Source organism: Phyllobates terribilis, unplaced genomic scaffold, assembly GCF_046119375.1.
Source record: "Phyllobates terribilis strain yellow unplaced genomic scaffold, ASM4611937v1 Scaffold_1__5_contigs__length_1240528914, whole genome shotgun sequence".
Classification (NCBI taxonomy): Eukaryota; Metazoa; Chordata; class Amphibia; order Anura; family Dendrobatidae; genus Phyllobates; species Phyllobates terribilis.
Window position 1 is genome coordinate 97719676 of NW_027362761.1, and position 20372 is coordinate 97740047.

At 41.6% G+C, this 20372-nt stretch overlaps 1 protein-coding gene across 1 annotated transcript in view; it reads right to left on the reverse strand.

Annotated features, from left to right (window-relative positions):
* Positions 1–663: 663 nt before the first annotated feature.
* Positions 664–20372, reverse strand: part of LOC141165943 (prostaglandin reductase 1-like) — a 191530-nt gene continuing 171821 nt past the window's right edge. Inside the window, exons 8-10 of the mRNA XM_073652063.1 lie at positions 15434–15539; positions 13452–13576; positions 664–968 (exon numbers count right to left, since the gene is read on the reverse strand). Coding sequence (XP_073508164.1) covers positions 858–968; positions 13452–13576; positions 15434–15539 — 342 coding nt within the window. The 3' untranslated portion in view covers positions 664–857. The remainder of the gene's footprint in view (positions 969–13451; positions 13577–15433; positions 15540–20372) is intronic.

A 20372-nucleotide genomic window follows, 5' to 3' on the forward strand; every position in this document is an offset into this window, starting at 1 on the left:
CATCGGTACAGTAAAGTGAGGTCCCGGAGCTCGTCTGCTGATCTCCAGCTGATGAACTCTGCCGTCAGTGTACCGCTGGCTGCCGGGTGATCAGGTCGCCGGGGGATATCGGGAGGACGACGGACAGGTGAGAAAGGTGTTTGTTATTTTAATATTGATTTTTACTTTTTTTTTTTTTACACACCGCGCACAGACGTCGGCTTGGCTGAGGAGACTACTTCTCTCCTCAGCCGCGCCGCTCTTGCTGTTATCAGCAGGAGCAGCGGTCGAATGATGGGAGAATTAGTCTTCTTCCCCGACCCGGGTACCATTCTTTGTGCATTTTTGTGCTGCAGAAACGCTACAAAAAAAGGACATGCTGCGGATTTAAATGCAATGACAATCCTGAGCGGAAAATTCCACATTTTGTGCACAGCACATCAGAAATGTCATTGCATTAGCTGGCAGACGGATTGCCTAGCGTTTTTGGTGCCTTTCCGTTTGGTAAAAACGCCGTGAAAATGCATCAAAAACGCACAGTGTACACATAGCCTTATACCTAGGATAATAAAGTTTTCAAAGTCAATAATAAAACAGATATTATTTATTGTTTTATAATATCCAGGTATTTTTTGTTAATTATTCAAATTTACTGAGATAATGACTTTTGTGTTTTCATTGGCTGTGTAAGCCATAATCATCAATATTAACAGAAAAAAACACTTGAAATAGATCACTCTGTTTGTAATGACTCTATATAATATGAGTTTCACTTTTTGTATTGATAAACTGAAATAAATTAACTTTTTGATGATATTCTAATTTTGTGAGAAGCACCTGTACATCATTTTACAGTGCTGAAATCTTCTTCTCTTAGTTTAAGCCTTTATAATTGCTTTCCCAGTATTCTCTCCATTGAGCATTCCAATAAATCCAACCGGCATGTTCTCAAAACCTTTAGTGATGTGTTCATGATATTTCACCTTGCCCTATTATAAAATATAAGAACAGCACGTTATTGTTTTAAAATGGTCTCTGTAAACTACATGAAGTCCAGTCATTACTAGCAGCTTTCATTAATAAGTAACAGGTAAACTGAAGAATATTTTAATTTTTGTACAGTTTAAAGCACACTCCTCTGTTTTAGCAAATACTTGAATTTACCATGGAAAACAGTTCTGGAGCACTTAGAACTCTGAATTGTGTTGTTCCTATCTTGCTGCTTGTGGGAATGTATTAATAATTGACAGCTGGATTTTACCATTTATAATTTACACACAGCTGTAGCAGTGGCAGAAACAGACAGAAAAGTGCCTCTGTGCAAGAACAGTAAATGGGCTTTTTGCAGTCCAATAGTTCTGTCTGTGACAGCAGCTGGTTGCTGTTTTTGAGGTCGAAGTGCCTTGACCTCCCTTACCAATTGGGCCCCTATATTTACCATAACATTTTTATATGGATAATTAAAATTACAGTAGCTTTCAATTACAGTGGATATAAAAAGTCTACACACCCATGTTAACCACTTCGCGCCAGAGCCTGTTTTTGCCTTCGTGACCGGGCCAATTTTTTCAATTCTGACCACTGTCACTTTATGAGGTAATTACTCTGGAACGCTTCAACGGATCCCCCTGATTCTGAGATAGTTTTTTCGTGACATATTGTACTTCATGATTGTGGTAAAATTTCTTCGATATCACTTGCGTTTATTTGTGAAAAAATCATAAATTTGGCGAAAATTTTGAAAATTTTGCAATTTTCAAACTTTGAATTTTCATGCCCTTTAATCAGAGAGATATATCACACAAAATAGTTAATAAATAACATTGCCCACATGTCTACTTCACATCAGCACAATTTTGGAACCAAAATTTTTTTTTGTTAGGAAGCTATAAGGGTTAAAAGTTGACCAGCGATTTCTCATTTTTACAACAAAATTTACAAAAACATTTTTTTTAGGGACCACATCTTATATGAAGTGACTTTGAGGAGCCTTTATGACAGAAAATACCCAAAAGTGATACCATTCTAAAAACTGCACCCCTCAAGGTGCTCAAAACCACATTCAAGAAGTTTATTAACCCTTCAGGTGCTTCACAGGAATTTTTGGAATGTGGAAGAAAACAATGAACATTTAACTTTTTTTCACAAAACTGCTACTTTAACCTCAAATTTTTAATTTTCACAAGGGCAGCCAGAAAAAATGGACCCCAAAATGTGTTGTGTAATTTCTCCTGAGCACGCTGATACCCCATATGTGGTGCAAAGCCACTGTTTGGGTGCACGGCATGGCTTGGAAGGTAAGGAGCGCCATTTGACTTTTGGAATGGAAATTTGACTGGAATGGATAGCGGACGCCATGTTGCATTTGGAGAGCCCCAGAGGTGTCTAAACAGAGGAAACCCCCAACAAGTGACCCCATTTTGGAAACTAGACCCCTCAAGGAACTTATCTAGATGTGTGGTGAGCACCTTGAACCCCCAGGGGCTTCACAGAATTTTATAATGTTGAAGTGTGAAAATAAAAAAACACATTTTTAACACAAAACTGCTACTTTAGCCTCAAATTTTTAATTTTCACAAGGGCAGCCAGAAAAAATGGACCCCAAAATGTGTTGTGCAATTTCTCCTGAGCACGCTGATACCCCATATGTGGTGCAAAGCCACTGTTTGGGCGCACGGCATGGCTTGGAAGGTAAGGAGCGCCATTTGACTTTTGGAATGGAAATTTGACTGGAATGGATAGCGGAAGCCATGTTGCATTTGGAGAGCCCCTGAGGTGCCTAAACAGAGGAAACCCCTAACAAGTGACCCCATTTTGGAAACTAGACCCCTCAAGGAACTTATCTAGATGTGTGGTGAGCACCTTGAACCCCCAGGGGCTTCACAGAATTTTATAACGTTGAAGTGTGAAAATAAAAAAACACATTTTTAACACAAAACTGCTACTTTAGCCTCAAATTTTTAATTTTCACAAGGGCAGCCAGAAAAAATGGACCCCAAAATGTGTTGTGCAATTTCTCCTGAGCACGCTGATACCCCATATGTGGTGCAAAGCCACTGTTTGGGCGCACGGCATGGCTTGGAAGGTAAGGAGCGCCATTTGACTTTTGGAATGGAAATTTGACTGGAATGGATAGCGGACGCCATGTTGCATTTGGAGAGCCCCTGAGGTGCCTAAACAGAGGAAACCCCCAACAAGTGACCCCATTTTGGAAACTAGACCCCTCAAGGAACTTATCTAGATGTGTGGTGAGCACCTTGAACCCCCAGGGGCTTCACAGAATTTTATAATGTTGAAGTGTGAAAATAAAAAAACACATTTTTAACACAAAACTGCTACTTTAGCCTCAAATTTTTAATTTTCACAAGGGCAGCCAGAAAAAATGGACCCCAAAATGTGTTGTGCAATTTCTCCTGAGCACGCTGATACCCCATATGTGGTGCAAAGCCACTGTTTGGGCGCACGGCATGGCTTGGAAGGTAAGGAGCGCCATTTGACTTTTGGAATGGAAATTTGACTGGAATGGATAGCGGACGCCATGTTGCATTTGGAGAGCCCCTGAGGTGCCTAAACAGAGGAAACCCCCAACAAGTGACCCCATTTTGGAAACTAGACCCCTCAAGGAACTTATCTAGATGTGTGGTGAGCACCTTGAACCCCCAGGGGCTTCACAGAATTTTATAATGTTGAAGTGTGAAAATAAAAAAACACATTTTTAACACAAAACTGCTACTTTAGCCTCAAATTTTTAATTTTCACAAGGGCAGCCAGAAAAAATGGACCCCAAAATGTGTTGTGCAATTTCTCCTGAGCATGCTGATACCCCATATGTGGTGCAAAGCCACTGTTTGGGCGCACGGCATGGCTTGGAAGGTAAGGAGCGCCATTTGACTTTTGGAATGGAAATTTGACTGGAATGGATAGCGGACGCCATGTTGCATTTGGAGAGCCCCTGAGGTGCCTAAACAGAGGAAACCCACAACAAGTGACCGAATTTTACAATCTACTCCTCTGTATAAATTAATCTAGTGGTGGGAAAATAAGTAGATAGGTAAATGGTCACTAAACCCATAGATGAATTCCCACAGAGGTGTCATTTCTATAATGGGGTCACTTCAGGGGGGATTATGCTGTTCTGGCACTTTTCAGAGTACCAGAGCTAAAGAATCCCCCCTGAAGTGACCCCATTTTGGAAATGAAACCCCTCTGGGAATTCATCTATGGGTTTAGTGACCATTTTAACTCAATGGATGATTTCCAGAAACAAGCACGCAATGGAAGGTTTAGATTCTGGAGAACCCCCCCTGGAAATTAAGTGAGCTCTACTCGAATGTGTCATTCACTAAATGAACCAAATGTTTGAATGACAAATTGGGATACATTTTTACAGTTTAAAAACGTGGTTCTGTGTGGAAGATTTTAAAGCAGTCAGTGACGCATAAGGCTGGCAATGATGGGCATTGTGGGCAATAGTAGCGGGTATCACGCCTCATTCCTCTCTTAGTACATACACGACATCTTTTCTGGGGGTTCCTTCTTGTTTCCGTTGCTGGAATAAGTGCAATAAAATGTCGCTCAGTGAGTCTTTTCACATCCTCAGATTCTAATGGATGAGCGGGGCTAACACTTTGAAAGACAAGATTTTCAATTACCTTTAAGAAAAGGATCTGAATTTCCTGCTTTTTTGTACAACACAAAAGAATTGTACGTGGCCACCTGAAACAAATAAATAACCAACTTTTTATACCAGGTATAGGACTTTCTTGATACCTGGTATGGCTGTAGAACCTGGTCTGCAAGGTCCACACCCCCCATGTGTTTGTTGTAGTCAATGACTGACACAGGTTTTTGCTTCGGAGTGGTGGATCCTAGTTCTACAGTGGCCCTTGTGGCATCTGTGTGGATCGAGCTGAGGACAAAAATATCCCTCTTATCCCTATATTTCAGGGCAAGCAGCTCTCCGTTGCGTACAGCCCCTGACTGCCCCTTTTGAAACTTTTGGTTGACCAATGGTTGTGGAAACCCCTGACGGTTTTTACGGATGGTCCCACAAGCCCCGATGTTGTGTTCAACCAGACTTTTAAATAGGGGTATGCTGGTGTAATAATTGTCCACATATAGATTGTAGCCTTTTTGAAAAAATGGACTTATCAGCTCCCAAACAATTTTTCCAGATGTCCCCAGATAAGTAGGGCATCCTGGTGGGTTTAGTTGGCTATCTTTCCCCTCATATATGCGAAAAGCGGATGTGTATCCGGTTGAACTTTCGCACATTTTATAGAGCTTTATTCCAAACCTTGCCCTTTTAGATGGGATAAATTGCTTGAGGTGCAGTCTTCCTTTGAATTTTACAAGGGACTCGTCTATAGAAATATTTTGTGTTGGGGTGTAGAGGCTTAAGAATTTTTCTGACAAATTTTCAATGATGGGTCTAATTTTATATAACCTGTCATGTTCTGGGGCATTTCTGGGCAGGCATTGACTATTGTCGTTAAAATGCCAAAACCGCATGAGCATTTCATAACGGGTCCTAGGAAGAACGACTGAAAACATAGGGGTGGCTTGAACAGGGTGGTTAGACCAGTAGGATCGAATGCTCGGTTTTTTAACAAGCCCCATGGCAAATGTAAGTCCTAAAAATTTTTTTTGTTTCCGGGACATTAGTTGGTGTCCATAAATTTGCCCTAGCATAGTAAGATCGGGGATTCTGGCTTATGAATTGGGACGCGTATAAATTTGTTTGCACGACAATATGCTCTAGCAAGCTGTCTGTAAAAAACAAATTAAAAAAATGAATTGGTCCAAAATCTTCCACCTCCACATTTATACCAGGAATGGCGTTGAAATCAGGGCTGAATGGAGCAGCCGAATCTGAAGCCTCCCATCTGGGAAATGCTAGATCATGTGGCAACGCCCCTTGTACACTGGCGTGCGCCAATTCACTAGTAGCAGGGACAGCGCTTGTACTGGGCAGTGTTCCCTGATTTGGAGACGTTTCTCCAGTAGCGCTATTTGCCCCTATTGCTGTACTGGTCCTTGGGCTTGAGGATGGAACAGAATCACTGCTCATTTCTGGGCTCTCAGTGTCGCCTCTACTAAAGCCCTCAAAATCCATATCTCCATCTGAGATTGCGCTGTCATCAGTGTCAGAACACAGCAGGGCATACACCTCCTCTGTGGTATAAGTCTGACGGGCCATTTTATTTTTATATTTTTTGACTGGACTGAACGGACCGGACTGAAAGGACGGGACCGGACTGGACTGACCGGACTGATCTGACAGGACTGACTGACTGATGTGACAGGACTGACTGATCTGACAGGACTGACTTACTGACAGATCTGACAGGACTGACTGACTGACAGATCTGACTGACTGACAGATCTGACAGGACTGACTGACTGACAGATCTGACAGGACTGACAGATCTGACAGGACTGACTGACTGACTGACAGATCTGACAGGACTGACTGACTGACAGATCTGACAGGACTGACTGATTGACAGATCTGACAGGACTGACTGACTGACAGATCTGACAGGACTGACTGACAGATCTGACAGGACTGACTGACTGACAGATCTGACAGGACTGACAGATCTGACAGGACTGACTGACTGACAGATCTGACTGGACTGACTGACTGACAAATCTGACTGGACTGATCTGACAGGACTGACTGATCTGACAGACTCACTAACCCTAACTCTTACTTTCTTTTTTATTTTTTTTTTTTTTTACTTTCACAGTGGCAAGGCTGACAGCTCTTGTCACACTGTTTCTCCTCTGCTCTCTCACTGAGATCGGAGGAGAAACTGCATTTATCAGGCAGATCGCCCGGGAAAGTTTGTTGCTAAAACAAACTTCCCTGGTGATCTCTCTGATTGGCTGGTGTGACGCTGACATCATCGAGACCTGAGCCAATCAGGTCTCGATGATGTCAGAGGTCACAGCACCGGGATCCCCGCCGCTGACAGGTATGTGGGGGGTCCCGATCGCCGACCACCGGCTGTCCCTATCTTTTAAATGCCGCGATCGCTATGGATCGCGGCATCTAGAAGATAGGAACAGGTTAACATCATGGGGACCTGATCCAATCAGGTCCCCATGATGCCACATGTCAGAGCTATCGCTCTGAACCGGTACCGCAGCGCTAGCAGGACCCTGGGGGTCCTGAGCGCTGCGGGACCACCCACCGTTTTTAAACGTCGGCGCTGCACAGAGCCCAGGCAGCGCCGACGTTTATGTACAGTGGGCGGTCCTGAACCGGTTAATATTCCAGATTTTTGTCAACATACGAAGAAGAATTATTTCAGAACTTTTTCCACCTGTAATATCATCTCTAATCTGTTTAAATACATTGAGAAACAAACAAATCATTTGGGGAGACCAAGGTTAAAACTAAAAAAATGTAGTTGCATAAGTGTGAACACCCTCTTATTATTGGGGATGTGGTTATGGTCAGAGTTAGCCAATCATAATTAAACTCATATTAAAGGGAACCTGTCACCAGAAATACTGCTATTAACCTGCAGATATGCGGTTAATCTGTAGGTTAACAGCACTATTATGCTGCCCGGTGCTGGTATGCAGCCGAATGCAGTGGAGAGAAAATGAACTTTATTCAGTATCAGTCATGGGGGCGGGGGCACTGCAGGTTCAGTCACTGCTCTGAGAATACATAGCGACTGCTGTAACCGCGCCCCCAGCCCTGACTGACTGCTGGCCCCAATGCAGAGGGAGTGTCAGTCAGGGCCGGGGTGTGGTTACAGCCGCCACTCTGTATTCTCAGAGCAGTGACTGAACCTGTGGTGCCCCCGCCCCCATGACTGAAACAGAATGTTGGCAGGGAGAATAAAGTAAATTTTCTCTCTGCTGCATTCGAGCAGCATAATGATGATGTTAACCTGCAGATTAACAGCATGTCTGCAGGTTAATACCATTATTTCTGGTGACAGGTTCCCTTTAAATATTAGTCAGTTCACAGCTGACATCATTTACAGTAATTCCCATTAACACCATATAAAGTTTAGCTTTTCTAGTAGGATTTTCCTGACCTTTTCACAGTTGCATTTTATAGCAACTACAGGTGCATCTCACTAAATTAGAATATCATCAAAAATGTAATTTATTTCAGTTCTTATTATATAGAGTCATTACAAACAGAGTGATCTATTTCAAGTTTTTTTTCTGTTAATGTTGATGATTATGGCTTACATAGCCAATGAAAACACAAAAGTTATCTCAGTAAATTAGAATACTTTATAACAACAGCTTGAAAAATGTTTTCAAAATCCGAAATGTTGACCTACTGAAATGCACTCAATACTTGGTGGGGGCTCTTTTTGCATCAATTACTGCATCAATGCGGCGAGGCATGGAAGCTGTCAGCCTGTGACACTGCTGAGGTGTTATGGAAGCCCAGGTTGCTTTGATAGCAGCCTTCAGCTCATCTGCATTGTTGGGTCTGATGTCTCACATCTTCCTCTTGACAATACCCTATAGATTCTCTATGGGGTTAAGGTCAGGCGAGTTTGCTGGCCAATCAAGCACAGTGATACTGTGGTTTATAAACCAGGTATTGGTACTTTTGCCAGTGTGGACAGGTGCCAATTCCTGCTGAAGAATGAAATTTCCATCTCCAAAAAGCTTGTCGCCAGAGGGAAGCATGAAATGCTCTAAGATTTCCTGGTAGACGGCTGCGCTGACTTTGGTCTTGATAAAACACAGTGGACCTACACCAGCAGATGACATGGCTCCCCAAACCATCACTGATTGTGGAAACTTCACTCTAGACCTCAAGCAGCTTGGATTATGTGCCTCTCCACTCTTCCTCTAGACTCTGGGACCTTAATTTCCAAATGAAAATTGGAACTCTGGGACCTTGTGGAGTGTGTCAATGACTGCCTTCTGGACATCTGTCAAGTCAGCAGTCTTCCCCATGATTGTGGAGCCTACTGAAACAGACTAAGGGACCGTTTAAAACACATAGGAAGCCTTTGCAGGTGTTTTTTGTTAATTATTTTAATTTTCTGAGATAATGACTTTTGTGTTTTCATTGGCTGTAAGCCATAATCATCAACATTAACAGAAATAAACACTTGAAATAGATCACTCTGTTTATAATGACTCTACATAATATATGAGCTTCACTTTTTGTATTGAAGAACTGAAATTAATTAGTTTTTTGTTGATATTCTAATTTAGTGAGATGCACCTGTATATGGTTTGTAAACAGCTTACAACACAGCAAAGGGATCTTATTGATGAAAGTTATCAGATGGTACAGAAAAATTTCCAAGGTATTGGATATTACATGGAACACTGTAAAGATGGTCATCAGGAAATAGCTTAAATTTGGCACAACAGTACACATTACCTAGAAATGTGCACAACTCAAAAATTGATGAAAAGACAAGAAGAAAATTGGCCTGGGAGGCTTCCAAGAGGATTAGAGCAACTCTTAATGTGCTGCAGTAATTTCAATTAAGTACTGGTTGCATACTGTATGTGACAACAATGTCCAGTATTCTTCATATATTTCAGTCTGTGGAGTAGGGTGCTAAGACAGAAGCCTTTTCTTACAAGGAAAAACATCCAAAACCGACTATGTTTTTCCAAAACATACATCAAGTCTGCCAAAAGCAAGTGGGAAAATGGATTATGGTCTGATGTGACCAAGGTTTTTGACCATAATTCCAAAAGATATGTATGACGCTAAGCTAACATTCTGCATCACCAAAAGAACACCATACCCACAGTGAACATTGGTGTAGGCAGAATTATCCTTTGGAGCTGTTCTGTTTTTGGAAGCAGGAACTGGAGCTTTAGTCAAGGTGGAGGGAATTATGAACAATTCCAAATATCAGTCAATTTTACATTTAACCCTTCAGGTCTCTGCTACAGTCTGAATTGACTGTTAGAATACAAATTCTAACAGTCCATTCAGTAGGACTATCAGCTGTGTATCCACCAGACTTCTGCACAACACAACTGATGGTCCCAACCCCATTTATAAGGCAAGAAATCTCACTTATTAAACCTGACAGGGCACACCTGTGAAGTGAAAACCATTTCCAGTGACTACCTCTTGAAGCTCATCAAGAGAATGCCAAGAGTGTGCAAAGCAGTCATCAAAGCAAAAGGTGGCTACTTTGAAGAACCTAGAATATAAGACATATTTTCAGTTGTTTCACACTTTTTTGTTAAGTATATAATTCCACATGTGTTAATTCATAGCTTTGATGCCTTCAGTGTGAATGTACAATTTTCATAGTCATGAAAATACAGAAAAATCTTTAAATGAGGTGTGTCCAAACTTTTGGTCTGTACTGTACATAGGAGATGGCCTCGCAATCTGTCAATCTGACAGATTTGGAGCACTACTTCAAGGAGGAGTGGGAAAAAAATTGCCAATTCTAGATGTGTCATGCTGCGGGACTGCTACCTAAAAAGACTGAATTCTGTCATAAATTTAGTGGGTACATCAACAAAGCATTAGTTTAATATTTCTGAAAACACATTATTTTAGTTCTTTATTTTTCTTTTTCCACCCCAAAAGATTTCAGTTAATTTTTCAATTAAATTGTACACATTATGGGTGACATTAAAGGCAGAAAAAGTTCTGAAACGGTTGTTCTTGGTATGATTTTTTAACATGACAAAAACCTGGCATTTTAACAACGGTGTGTAGAGTTTTTATATCCATTGTTTATATATATATATACAGCATTTATGTATAAATAAAGCATTCATAACATTATACATTATCTTGTAACAATGGCATATTTCAAGGAGTGGAATATGTTAGGCAGCAAGTGAACAGTCAATTCTTGAAGTTCATGGCCTTGATTCACCATTTGCGATTTATTGAAGTCACTTTTCTTTTTTTGATTTGTATTTGCTAACACTTTTTGCTCCAAATTCTTCAAAATCACACACATGATTTAGTGCATAATCAAAAATGCTCTTTATTTTAGTCTTTTACCATTTTTTTTTAAAACATTTTGCGTTAAAAAGTCACAAATTCTTTAAAAAGTTGTCTTAAATTCCGCCTGAAGTCTTATTTAGTGCCGTTACTGGAGTGAAATGCGTTAAGAAATATTTTTTGTAAAAGTTGCATTTCATCATTCGACCTAAAACATCTGGACATGCAATGTTGTTGAGGAAAAGAAAAAATATATATAAAGAAGAAAAACAAATTAAAAAATGGCACAAAACGAATAGCGATTACGGCGCAAATACTAAATCCACTAATAAAGAGCAAATTACTCCAGAAAACAAAAGAAACAATGTTGAATTCGAGCCGATATGTTGGAAGAAGAAAAAATGGGCAAATGTAAGGATCTGAGTAACTAAGACCAAACATCTCCACAATAGGTTAGATATTAGAAAAAAAAATTGACAGTATGGGTGATCAATGAGTGAAACAGGCTTCCAAGAGAAGTGGTGAGTTCTCCTTTAATGAAACTCTTCAGAGACTGGACAGACATCTGTCTGAGATGGTTTAGTGAATCCTGCATTGATCAGGGGGTTGGACATGATGACCTTGGAGGTCCCTCCCAACTCTAACATTCTATGATTCTATGAAATAGCAGGTCTTAGGGTGCTTTCACAATGTGTTCAGGCACCAGTTCTTTGGCCCGTTCGGGGATAATGTCCGAATCCCCCGCAAAACAGGATTCGGACATATGCTTCAAGAGCTATCTATAATATAACCAGGGATGTGTCCATCTGTCCAAAGCCTCTATAGACTGCGCATGCGCAATGCACCTGTGCAGTCTGGCCCTAGACAGAAGACCACATGCCATACAGGGATAAGGAGTGTGGCGCCGAAGATTGCGGTATGCGTAGGCACTGAACGCATATCGTTATCTCCGGCGCCATAAGCACATACCTGCCGGGGAGGAGTGTGGCGCCTCTGTTCGGGTCAGAGGCCGGAGGAGGAGTGGGGCGTCGGAATCGGCGCCTGCGCATAACGCGATATCTGGTACCATTTTGTTGTAGACACTCTGCACATTTGTATTCAATAAAACGGCGCTGGATATCGCTCTATGCAGGCGCTGATTCCGACGCCATTTTAGTCAAATAACCCAGGCGATGCGCTGCAGGGGAGCAATGGAAAGGTGAGTAGGAGTGTTTTTTAATTTAATTTATGGATGGATGGGGGAGCATATACCAGGATGGGGGCACAAATGCCATGATGGCGGCGCAAATTCCAGGATGGGGGAGCATATACCAGCATGGGGGAGCATATACCAGGATGGGTAAAACAGGATGGAGGCGCATATACCAGGATGGGGGAGCATATACCAGGATGGGGGAGCAGGATGGGGGAGCATACCAGGATGGGGGAGCATATACCAGGATGGGGAACCAGGATGAGGAAGCATATTCCAGGATGGGGGAGCATATACCAGGATTTGGGAGCATATATCAGGATGGGGGCACAAATACCAGGATGGAGGACCAGGAAGGGGGAGCATATACCAGGATAGGGGAGCATATACCAGGATGGAGGACCAGGATGGGGGAGCATATACCAGGATGGGGGAGCATATACCAGGATGGGGGACCAGGATTGGGGAGCATATACCAGGATAGAGGACCATATACCAATAAAAATGCTTGCCATCCGGGCGTAGAATGGGTTCAATAGCTAGTAGACTATAATGGTGCCGGGAGAGCGAACATGTACTCTGACATGTATCATTTTTCGGAGTGTACGACTACTGGGGCGGACACTCAGACGTAGTAGACTGCATCTGCATGTCCGTCTCCAGTAGGCGTATACCCCCAAAAATGATGCACGTCAGAGCGTACGATCGCTCTGCAGGCACCATTATAGTCTATGGCCCCATTGGCGCATACATTGAATCCCCTTTTGCTAGGGGCTCATACGTAAGCCCCGACGGGGCCACTGAACAAGTACCTAAATGTAATGTGAAAGCACTGTTATGCGGTGTTCCCAGTATAAAATAATTGTTATCAGAATTGTTCCAAAAAGGGACAACTGGAAAATCGGCATGTGAGCTTCTATAGAATAAATTGTTTAAAAACGTAATGTTCGACACCTTCAGAGGTCCCGAGGAGTCAGTCGTTTTGGTGGCATGAGGGGGACCTACTTAATATTAGACAGGCAATTTTAATGTAATTGCTAATTGGTGTACATACACAAGAGCTGATCTCGTATTTCAATCTTTTTAGGGGCAGAAAGAGATCAATTAGTCTGCATCTTCATTTTCTTACATAAAAATATTCAATACCTACAACATTGTGCAGTAGATAACATGCATATCCAAGATTTTAATGTTTTTCCACAGAATGTCCAGAAGTAGAAAATTAGGTATGAAAAGACATGTACAGTATATTCACATGATATTTCTTTTAGTATTTTCAGGACATTGAACAAAGTATAATTGAAATTATAATAATAAAAGTATAATAATCCAGGTTTATAATTTTCATACCTCTAAAATCCATTCCAACAGTTGCTTCTGTGCTTCTTTATAGATGGGCTTATTTTCATAGTGGAATATTAGAAACCCTTCCATGCGAAGTTGCTTAAAGAGAAGTAGTGACTGAATATAAGGCCCTAGAGGTAAATTATAATCGTTACTTCGTGAATATAGAATCAGTGTCAAAAATCAAACAATTTTCTTTTTCTAATAGGACGTTGTTTGGTCTCTTTTTTTTTCCACATCAGATAACTGCTCTTTGAGGTGGACCCCTATCTGAAGCAGTCAGTTAAGTGCATTATATTGTGATTCACTGACAGCAGACGGACTCTTGGCTGAACAATCCACATTTGTACTTATCTCTGTCCCATCTAAACAACCATATCTCTAAACAAAAATTGACCAGCAATACACAAATACTCAACAGCAAAAGTCAAATTTAAGGTATGTCCCCACAGAGTCTTTTTGCTAAGTTTTTGGAGCAGAAACTGAGCGGAAACTCCAAGGTTTTGAATAGTTTTGAGATTTGGAGGAGGCTTCAGTTTCAGCTTCAAAAACTTCAGCACATCCAAATTCTATCCATTAAAAATTGTAGATATGTAAAAAAGCCTAATATTGTTGTAACTGAGGTCTCCTTGCTGCCTTTTAGATGCCTTCTTATGCTTTCTGCTACAAATGCAGTATGAACCTGCTGAAAAGCAGCATAGTGGGTTAAGTATGGCAGAGTATATGCCTGTGAAAATTGAAGGAATAAAATAAAAATGTAATGGTCTATGTATGTTACATGGTACTGGTAGCTGAATTTTAATCATTGGCCCTCATTAATCAAGAACAGCCTTTTTCCCACACTAGTCTTGATGAGGGGGTGAGCTGGAGTGAGAAGGGTCTGTTTCATTAAAGGGAATCTGTCACCACATTTGACCTTTGTAAGTTATTGATATAAACTACTGAGGAGAGTGATCCCTGTATGCCTCATATCAGATGCCTTGTTGTGGATAAATCATCTTTTATCACTTTATATAAATGACCTCTTCCAGGACGCTGCCTGGAAGATAGCTCTGCCTCCAGAGATTATTTTACATGAAGGGGGAGTTACCAGTGTGAAGTGTGATGGTTTCCAGTGTTACCAGTTTGATACATAATGGCTTTTCATTGCCCTCCTGATCTCACTGCAGAGCTGTGTGTGATTATACCTGACACATCTGCAGGTTCCTCTCAGCTTCAGCCTCCAGCTCACAGGCAGACAGGGTTATAATATTGTTACAATACAGAAATTCTCAGAGAGAACCAAAAAATGTGTTTGCAAGAAGACAAAGCTCAGTTCTACTGTTCGGTGTTAGTTACTTGTCTCAGACTGGTAACTTCCCCTTCATGTAAAACAAGCTCTGGAAGCAGAGTTATCCTCCAGACAGCGTCCTCCCCAGAGCCTGGAAGAGGTCATTTATATAAAGTGCTAAAAGATGATTTCTCAACAACAAGGCGTCTGATATGAGGCATACAGGGATCACTCTCCTCAGTAGTCTATAACCTGTATGTCCATATTAATAGTCTAGATAGGTCAAATATGGTGACAGATTCGCTTTAAGAGGCACATCCCTCTTAATGAATCAGGCAAGACGCGATATGGCGTACTGCTCCATGTGCACCTCACCACAAATCTTACTCCAGTCACCAACTAGAGTAAGATTTGTGGCATAGGGAACGCCTCTGCTGATCATGAATTTGATGAGCAGGGAGTGCCACTCTCCATCGAGTCCTAGCTCTGCCCATTTTGTCAGAGCTAGGCAAAAATGCTGTGAAAAAGTTTTATAACTTTTTAAAGCTTTTTTTCTCCAGAATTCTGGTGAAAAGGTTGATGGATTGGGGCCGATATGTTTATATTAATGTGAAAATGTTCAGAGTAGTTTTATATAAACATTAAAAAAAATGACATCTTATATTCAATTATTACATACGGTTCATTTACACAACTTATATTTGAAATCATGAGTCACCTGTTTGAGGAATGGAGTCGTTGTACATTGAGATGCATCCACAGACCGCTATTCTTCCAAAGTCTTTCATTTGCTGCAGGGCTGTATCAGCAAACTTCCCGCCAACCTATGTAATTACATGGGGAAATAAGTAGAAGATAAGTGAGGAGCTCAATCATTACTTTTTTGGTATTGTCTAATAGTAGGATATTATGAGTTCTTAATTTAAATTAAATAGGTTGATACCCAATATTGTGTAGATATATGATTTGAGCATTGCAATGTAGACATGAGATGTAGACCTATACCTTGTATAAACGTGCATTCATCTACTGTAAGAGAAAACTAACTAAAATATATGACATACAGTATCTGAATTAGATAAATGGACTAGTAGTAAACATTTTTTTTTTACTTTTTAAAGTTTTGTAAGGAACTTTCAAAAGGCATCTTCAAAAATTGAAAACAACAATTTTGTTAGTATCTACAATGTATAGTACTGATTTGGAATCAAGACTCTGCAGCATTGCTCCCTTTCCCCTCCATTTATTGCCTGCAGTGGTTTTAGGTTAAACAGCTTCTTGTAGTTTTAACTTGATACAGACAGCTCAGCTGCCCAGGCTAACAGTCCGCAGACATTTATAAAGCACACAAGATCCAGTAATATACCCACAGCCCCAGCTGCCTCTTCAGTAAAGTTAGGAGAGCAAACATAAGGGTTTCAAACAATGTCATCAGAACTTCTTTTCAAATTAAACCTAACAACTTTGCACAAAAGCATTTCATTTGAAGGGGTTTTCTCAACACAAATCTGCAGGCGCGCACCATTTAACTTACACTAAAAAGTCAAAAATTGTGACAAGTCTTACAGAGGAATTCATCACTCATGAAAGTGCTAAGATATTGGGGCCTGATCAAAGAACCATCAAAAGTTTTTTTACAAATAGTCAAAAACGTGTTGAGAAAAAAAAGGTGCTAAAGATATGAGAAGAATCGAATGTGAAGCAACCGGGAACTCATTATCCTCCAGTTTTGTAGTATTCTAGAATTGCAACAATGCTGGAGTGCAAGAAGTACAAGGTGTTCAGTGCTGAGAAGCATAGCCACAGTAAGGTAGGCTGAAACCCGACCACCACTAGACAAGACACATAACTTGATGTTGAGATGAGAGCTACTCATGACCTATGTCAGGAAGAACAGCTGAGAGAGATCTCGCAGATCCCACTGCTGCCACCAACTGTCAAGAAACAACACTCCGCTGCGTCCAGTTGTCAGGACAACTACGCAATTGACTGATGAGTGATGGATGAGGCCGTGGCTGTTTCCACTACTAGGCTAGTTATTGGGAACTCACAGTGAGGGTATAATATATACACCTCCGTTTCCAATGCATTGATTATATATATACCCCGGTACGGTCACTGCCAACCTCCACAATAACTAGAGGAACTAGCTTCCACCACCAATTGTTTACACAGTACAGGTCGATTGGACACCTGTTACAGATTTCTTCAGGGGTGCGGTTTATAGAGCAAGAGGAGCTATGCTATTAAATTTTATATACACTGCTCAAAAAAATAAAGGGAACACTCAAATAACACATCCTAGATCTGAATGAATGAAATATTCTCATTGAATACTTTGTTCTGTACAAAGTTGAATGTGCTGACAACAAAATCACACAAAAATCATCAATGGAAATCAAATTTATTAACCAATGGAGGCCTAGATTTGGAGTCACCCCCAAAATTAAAGGGGAAAAACACACTACAGGCTGATCCAACTTTGATGTAATGTCTTTAAAACAAGTCAAAATGAGGCTCAGTATTGTGTGTGGCCTCCATGTGCCTGTATGACCTCCCTACAATGCCTGGGCATGCTTCTGATGAGGTTGCGGATGGTCTCCTGTGGGATCTCCTCCCAGACCTGGACTAAAGCATCCGCCAACTCCTAGACAGTCTGTGGCGCAACGTGACGTTGGTGGATGGAGCGAGACATGATGTCCCAAATGTGCTCAGTTGGATTCAGGTCTGGGGAGCGGACAGGCCAGTCCATAGCTTCAATGCCTTCATCTTGCAGGAACTGCTGACACACTCAAGCCACATGAGGTCTGGCATTGTCCTGCATTAGGAGGAACCCAGGCCAACCGCACCAGCATATGGTCTCACAAGCGGTCTGAGGATCTCATCTCGGTACCTAATGGCAGCAAGGCTACCTCTGGCGAGCACATGGAGGGCTGTGCGGTACTCCAAAGAAATGCTACCCCACACCATTACTGACCCACTGCCAAACCGGTCATGCTGAAGGATGTTGCAGGCATCAGATCGCTCTCCACGGCGTCTCCAGACTCCGTCACATCTGTCACATGTGCTCAGTGTGAACCTGCTTTCATCTGTGAAGAGCACAGGGCGCCAGTGGCGACTTTGCCAATCCTTGTGTTCTGTGGAAAATGACAAGCGTCCTGCACGGTGTTGGGCTGTGAGCACAACCCCCACCTGTGGATGTCGGGCCTTCATACCACCCTGGAGTCGGTTTCTAACCGTTTGTGCAGACACATGCACATTTGTGGCCAGCTGGAGGTCATTTTGCATGGCTCTGGCTGTGCTCTTCCTGTTCCTCCTTGCACAAAGGCGGAAGTAGCGGTCCTCATGCTGGGTTGTTGCCCTCCTACGGGCCCTCCACGTCTCCTGGTGTACTGGCCTGTCTCCTGGTAGCGCCTCCAGCCTCTGGACACTACGCTGACAGACACAGCAAACCTTCTTGCCACAGCTCGCATTGATGTGCCATCCTGGATGAGCTGCACTACCTGAGCAACTTCTGTGGGTTGTAGACTCCGTCTCATGCTACCACGAGTGTGAAAGCACAACCAACATTCAAAAGTGACCAAAACATCAGCCAGAAAGCATTGGTACTGAGATGTGGTCTGTGGACCCCACCTGCAGAACCACTCCTTTATTAAGTGGGTCTTGATAATTGCCAATAATTTCCATCTACTGTCTATTCCATTTGCACAACAGCATGTGAAATTGATTGTCAAATCAGTGTTGCTTCCTAAGTGGACAGGTTGATTTCACAGAAGTTTGATTTACTTGGAGTTATATTCTGTTGTTTAAGTGTTCCCTTTATTTTTTGAGCAGTGTATTTAAACCAAAAAGTAGGCCGTGTTTATAAAAAATATTCAAAGATGGTACAAAACATTACAGTATAAACAATTACATCAAATAAAAAGGATAAACAGAAGAAATGTACTAAACAGGATGTTGAAGTGTTGGCTCTGGCTTTCATGAAAGGGAGCTCTTCATTTTTTGAGTGCAATGGACAAAACTACAGGAAACTGCAGCTCCCAGGACTAACAAAGATTATAATTTGGCATTTGCTTTTAATAACAAAAGTTACGACCACATACAGTACAGACCAAAAGTTTGGACACACCTCATTTAAAGATTTTTCTGTATTTTCATGACTATGAAAATTGTACATTCACACTGAAGGCATCAAAACTATGAATTAACACATGTGGAATTATATACTTAACAAAAAAGTGTGAAACAACTGAAAATATGTCTTATATTCTAGGTTCTTCAAAGTAGCCACCTTTTGCTTTGATGACTGCTTTGCACACTCTTGGCATTCTCTTGATGAGCTTCAAGAGGTAGCCACCGGAATTGGTTTTCACTTAACAGGTGTGCCCTGTCAGGTTTAATAAGTGGGATTTCTTGCCTTATAAATGGGGTTGGGACCATCAGTTGTGTTGTGCAGAAGTCTGGTGGATACACAGCTGATAGTCCTACTGAATAGACTGTTAGAATTTGTATTATGGCAAGAAAAAAGCAGCTAAGTAAAGAAAAACGAGTGGCCATCATTACTTTAAGAAATGAAGGTCAGTCAGTCCGAAAAATTGGGAAAACTTTGAAAGTGTCCCCAAGTGCAGTTGCAAAAACCATCAAGTGCTACAAAGAAACTGGCTCACATGAGGACCGCCCCAGGAAAGGAAGACCAAGAGTCACCTCTGCTTCTGAGGATAAGTTTATCCGAGTCACCAGCCTCAGAAATCGCAGGTTAACAGCAGCTCAGATTAGAGACCAGGTCAATGACACACAGAGTTATAGCAGCGGACACATCTCTTCAACAACTGTTAAGAGGAGACTTTGTGCAGCAGGCCAAGAAGGGGAGTGATGGGGTGCTACGCCAGATGACCTGGCCTCCACAGTCACCAGACCTGAACCCAATCGAGATGGTTTGGGGTGAGCTGGACCGCAGAGTGAAGGCAAAAGGGCCAACAAGTGCTAAGCATCTCTGGGAACTCCTTCAAGATTGTTGGAAGACCATTTCCGGTGACTACCTCTTGAAGCTCATCAAGAGAATGCCAAGAGTGTGCAAAGCAGTCATCAAAGCAAAAGGTGGCTACTTTGAAGAACCTAGAATATAAGACATATTTTCAGTTGTTTCACACTTTTTTCTTAAGTATATAATTCCACATGTGTTAATTCATAGTTTTGATGCCTTCAGTGTGAATGTACAATTTTCATAGTCATGAAAATACAGAAAAATCTTTAAATGAGAAGGTGTTTCCAAACTTTTGGTCTGTACTGTACCTCTCCTCCGGTGACTCACAACAGGGCTGGTCTTCAGAAAACCATAGTATGTTGCTCAGTCTTAGAAAATTATGAAATTCCCAAATTCTATGATATCTTCTCTCCTGGAGGTCCCAGGCGGGAGATATTACTGTCATGTTTCCTATCACGGTTTTATCTTTATATAGATAGGAAACATGGCATGGAGAGCATCATCCATCTGACCAATATTTAATTTGAAGGTGTTATGTTCACCACTCAGTAACGTAAGACAATGCGTTACATTTGCCACTTTGTCACGACTCCAAAAATATGACTTTCATATCTATCATATCTATGCCATTCATGAAAACCTCAATTCATAACCTCTAAAAGGAAGACAAAGG